The sequence below is a fragment of the Lygodium microphyllum genome, chromosome 10, assembly GCF_053477565.2.
Source record: "Lygodium microphyllum isolate KBCC chromosome 10, Lygodium_microphyllum_v1.1.10, whole genome shotgun sequence".
Taxonomy (NCBI): domain Eukaryota; kingdom Viridiplantae; phylum Streptophyta; class Polypodiopsida; order Schizaeales; family Lygodiaceae; genus Lygodium; species Lygodium microphyllum.
In genome coordinates, this window is record NC_141144.1 from 135,184,948 (window position 1) to 135,190,103 (window position 5,156).

The window sequence follows — 5,156 nt, forward strand, 5'->3', positions numbered from 1 at the left end:
TTATAAGGATTTGAATGATTCCATATATTGTCTTAAAAGTGATAACCAAATGCCCTCCTTTATTTAAAATTTCCCTACATTCTATGGGTTTCTCAATGAAGACCCAATTCTTCATGTTAGAGAGTTTGACCCTACTTGCTACATAAATTGGTTTGATTATATGCATTGCTTGTTATGGTTCTCTAGTACACTTAAGGGTGCAACCCTAAAATTGTATAGAATCCTACCTAGGGAAAGCATAAATTCAAGTCAACTTATTGTTGAGCTATTCTTTGATGAATTCAAGCACTTCATTTGAGGATAAACCATTGTTGAAGCTCTTGATTATTAAAAGGAGGAATCATGTTAATACTAAAGAGTATATAAGTATCTATAATGAGTGCTTAAGGATGTTGAGTAGAAAGCGAAATCTATTACATGATGATATCCTATGTGAAATTTTTGCCAACCAACTTCTTTGAAGTTTTACGTTTCACTTTTCTCTTATAAGTCAATTGAGATTTATTGCACCTGTCGGCACCACCATAGTTAGCATGTAATGAGGATCTACTTTTGAACAACCATGGTAGCACTTTAACCCTTGGTGTGCCTTCACTCTAAGGGTCATTCCATGCACAAGTACCACCTATACTTTTCTACAGCCTTGTAAATAAAGTTATCACCTTTGATTAATAAAGGTCGCATGCACACGTCAATTTACTTGCTACACTTTTAAAAAGTGTAGCAAGTGTTGCATGTGGCATTACCCTAAGACTTCTGACACACCAAACATCCAAGGGGCTAGTGGGTTTTGTTTAAAAAGTGTAGGAAGCATTGCATGTGGCATTACCTTAAGACTTCTAACACACTAGGTATTCCAAGGGACAAGTGGGTTTTGTATCACTTTCCCTTATCAAGGTAGTGGTATGGAATGCCATGGATGAATGTTTCAAAGGTCGGAGGAAGAAAATTGTGTTAACTTTGCCAAAATTGTTTGGATCGTTGGCTTGTGAGTGAAGCGCAACTTGGGGTTTGGACCAATTGTACCCATTAGCCTTATTGGCACCAACATACCACAGTGGTTTTTGTGGGGCTAATGGGGGATTCCCAAGATTAATGAAACCCTTCTCTCACCATAGTCAATGTGGTAGTTGCGGGACTCTCTAACTCCCCGCAACCCCCGAAACCGACTCGTGTGACTGGCCTCTAGGCTATAAGCCCAAGATCCAAAAAATGCGTGTGAACTTTGAAGCGCCGCTTCTAGAGATAATAGGAAGAAAATGAGACTTAAATAGAAACCCCTGTTATGACGGCACGCGTGACATCTCAGATCACTATCCGGATTCAATCCCGAAAAAGGGAGCTACCTAGGGAGATGACCATTGACTAGTGCCTATCGGGATGAACTGTGTATTTGAGAGAGAGAGAGAGCCGGATCCGCTAGTGTCCGCCAGGCATTGGGTGGAATGTAATATCCAATGAATGAAGACTATTGAATGTGACATTGCCCTACACTTATAAAACCCAAGAATTCATAGAATAGAATGGGTGTGCGTCGTGACTCTGACCGTGTGAGAGCCCTTTGCAAGCTTCTATATTAGATCAGTGCACAGCAGGAAGACAATTGAAGTTGGGAGTCTGGAGAGAACAAACTGTGACTTCTCGATTTATGACGCCAGGGGTGACATCAGAAGCAGCTTGGCCATAACGCGACTCCGATCACGGCAGAGCGACTAGTGAACTTTGGTGACCTAATAACACGAGATCACTGGACGACGAACTGAGACACTGAGAAAGAGAGAGAACCTACCTCAGGAGATCACTGGAGCAGTCTGGAGGGACGAACACAGAGCGAGAGAGAGAGAGAGAGAACCGCTAGTCTCAGCTGCCAGCAGCTTGGCTGGAATATTATATTATAATATCAATAATGTGGATGAGGAGCACTTGTTTTATTATCAGGGAGGCGGCCATGTCTGTGCTGGTGGTGGCTGCCACGGCCTTCTTTTACGCCGCCTGGAAGCTCCTGCAGTCCTGCTGGCTCACGCCCCTCCGCATCAAGCGAGTCTTCGAAGCCCAGGGCATCAAGTGCCTGCCCTACCTGCCCCCACGTGGCAACGCCCTCGAGCTCTCTGCACTCGTCAATGACGCACGTGCGAGCCCCATGCCCGAGCTCTCCCACGACATCGCCCCTCGCATCCTGCCTCAGTTGTACCACTGGTCGAAGCTCTACGGTCACTTCTCTTTCCTCCGTCCCTCTTTTATAATTACAATACGCTGTTATGCCTGCACATGCTTTGCACTGCGCGGGAGCTGATTACGATGCACTAAGGTTCGTGCACTGAGCAGCAGCTAGGAATTTCGTGCACTGAGCAGCAGCTAGGAATGACGGTAGGATGCTGGAGGGCAATTGATCACCATATTACCGCACTAGTTTGATTGGGTTTTTGAGGAAAGTTTGGCTAAATAACTGTTCCCAACTTCCCAATGATCAGTGTTTGCAGCTCTCAAAGAATTTCTGACATGCGCTAGTAGTGACATCGCAGCCAACTTTCGTGACTGTAAATACTTGGATGTTGATCATGTTTCAATATAACGATTTGAGTTTGTCATCTTGTGTTCTGCCTTAATTTGGTGAGCAGGTGACTTCTTTGTATACTGGTTTGGACCACAAGCCCAGGTTATGCTTACAGAGCCCGATCAAGCCAAAGAGATTTTGTCGACCAGGTTTGGGTATTACACAAAGTCAAGGAGAAGGCCTGAAGCTAATGATTTGGTAGGTGATGGCCTTGTGAGCTTAAATGGCGAGAAGTGGGCACAGCATCGCCGCATAATGACTCCAGCCTTCTTCCTAGAGAAGCTTAAGGTAGAACAAGGCTCTGATTGTGGTTTTAATTTTCTGTATTTTGAATTCAAATTAAATGAGCCAAAAGTATGTCATATTATCAGCTCTCGGACATCATGTCCAGGCGGATCCAGCTTGTCATTAATCTGTCGTACATACACTGCCCATGTTATATCATCATATTATCCTAGGCAGGCGCCTGGCTACATGCACGGACCCGACTAAGTCTAAGTGAGTGGACATCGTAAGGATGAAGCTCACGCTTTAAGATCACATGTCTGCTCATATGCATCTTGTTGTATGCAGGTCATGGCCCCAACTATGGCTGCTTGCACCACCGCGATGATGGAACAATGGGAGAATCAAGTGGACAAAGGGGAAGAGATTGAAGTCTTCGATGCATTCCAAAACCTAACTGCAGATATAATTGCCCACACTGCGTTTGGAAGCAGCTTTGCAGAGGGCAGGCAAGTGTTTGAGATGCAACACGAGCAGCAGGTGCTCATCGAAAAGATGTTGCAAAACGCGTACATCCCCGGTTCAAGGTCAGGAAACGTGTGCCAATCTTGTAAGTGAATGGCAATAATCAGTTAAGGGTCATAAGTACACAGCGGTTACCGCTAGCCAAGATTAGTTTGGGGTAGTGTAGGGAATTCATTTTTCGATGTAACGTACCCATAATATGCATGCCTTTGGGAGCAGATACATACCAACTGCAGTTAATCGCTATCGGTGGAAGTTGAAAAGGAATATAGTCAAGATGCTTCGGCAGATTGTGGAGAAGCGGTTAGAAGCAAACAGCACTAGCCAAGCTGGGAACATTATAATTAGTAATGATCTGCTGGGGATCATGATGGCTGCAAATGCTGGACAATTGCAGGGAAGTCAGAAGACCCTGAGTATGGGAATGGATGAGATCATCGATGAGTGTAAGACTTTCTTCTTTGCTGGGCACGAGACCACATCGACATTGCTAACATGGACATTTCTATTGCTAGCAAGCAATTCCGAATGGCAAGAGCGGGCAAGAGAGGAAGTGCATGCTATTTGTGGGATGGAGGAGCTGCCATCAGCCGAGTCCATTAATCGGCTAAAAATCGTGAGTACTTGGTAGAGCCTCGGTTTTTTAAGCGTGGAGAGGAGGTAGAGCTTTTTCCATTTAATGATGGCTACGCGATCAAAATAGCAACTAGTTAATTCTGCGCTAATGAATGCTCGCAGGTGAACATGGTGTTGAATGAGACATTGCGCTTATACCCTCCTATCATAAGACTGGTGAGGAAAGCCCCCCGGGACCTGCAGCTTGGGAAGGTTGTGATCCCTGCAGGGACGATGCTAGAGGTGCCAATCCTCGCATGGCACCATGACAAGAGGTTTTGGGGCCCGGATGCATCAGAGTTTCGGCCTGAGCGGTTCGAGGGAGGGATGGGGAACGCAACCAGGGTGCCGCAAGCCTTCATGCCATTCTCGATGGGGCCCCGCAACTGCATCGGTCAGACCTTCGCCATGCAAGAGGCCAAGGTGGTGCTGTCGACCATCCTGCAGCGCTACCGCTTCCACCTCTCCCCCAACTACCGTCACGCCCCCACCACCGTTGTCACCTTGCAGCCTCAGTTTGGCATGCCCCTCATTTTCGAAAAGCTCTGTCCTTAAGTAACAGCCAGCACGATCCGCGCTTACCTCCTCCTGCCATCTTACAGCAGTGTTTTCCAATGCTTTACATGACATTTCGAAGTACCGATACTTGTATAATACTTATATTATACTTAAGAGCACTTCGTGTCTTCATGCACGTGTCATGTGGCAAGGGGATTTGTCTCTGAGAGACCCCAAAACTTTTGTATAATGTGTAAGTAATCATGTATTTAAGAATATAATTTCATATGTTTATATACTTTATAAATGTATGAATTTTAATAAGATTCTAGATCTAAAACAGAATCAAGTATATTGCTCATAGTAATTTAACTTATACATATGTTCGTGTGCGAATGTACATCAGAAATATACCTACATATAATAATATTAAAGTACTAAAAGTAGATTAGTGCATAATATAATTTTACATATCTCAACCATATGAAAAGATTGAATGAAGAAGAGAGATGTTTTGGATAAGAGAGATTCATTCTCATGGTTTGTATTATATTTAATATTTAATAAAATATATCAAGGATATGAGTAAGTGTTACTTTGCATAATTAGATGAGCTCTTAGCATTGTTAAACGTTTGGTATTCGCCTAGTGTACGAGCAGTCTACATTGTAATCATCTAATGCACAAGGGACTTTTAATCAATCCCTATATAGGAAATCTTGTGAAATGTAGGAAATGT

At 44.0% G+C, this 5,156-nt stretch overlaps 1 protein-coding gene across 1 annotated transcript; it reads left to right on the plus strand.

Annotated features, from left to right (window-relative positions):
• Window positions 1-1,520: 1,520 nt before the first annotated feature.
• On the plus strand, window positions 1,521-4,692 carry LOC148030592 (cytochrome P450 734A1-like). The gene is made up of 5 exons (XM_087686945.1): window positions 1,521-2,210; window positions 2,619-2,842; window positions 3,128-3,366; window positions 3,524-3,920; window positions 4,043-4,692. The coding sequence occupies exons 1-5, from the start codon at window positions 1,907-1,909 to the stop codon at window positions 4,472-4,474; spliced, it is 1,596 nt and encodes a 531-aa protein (XP_087543071.1). The 5' UTR covers window positions 1,521-1,906; the 3' UTR covers window positions 4,475-4,692.
• The last annotated feature ends 464 nt before the right edge of the window (window positions 4,693-5,156 follow it).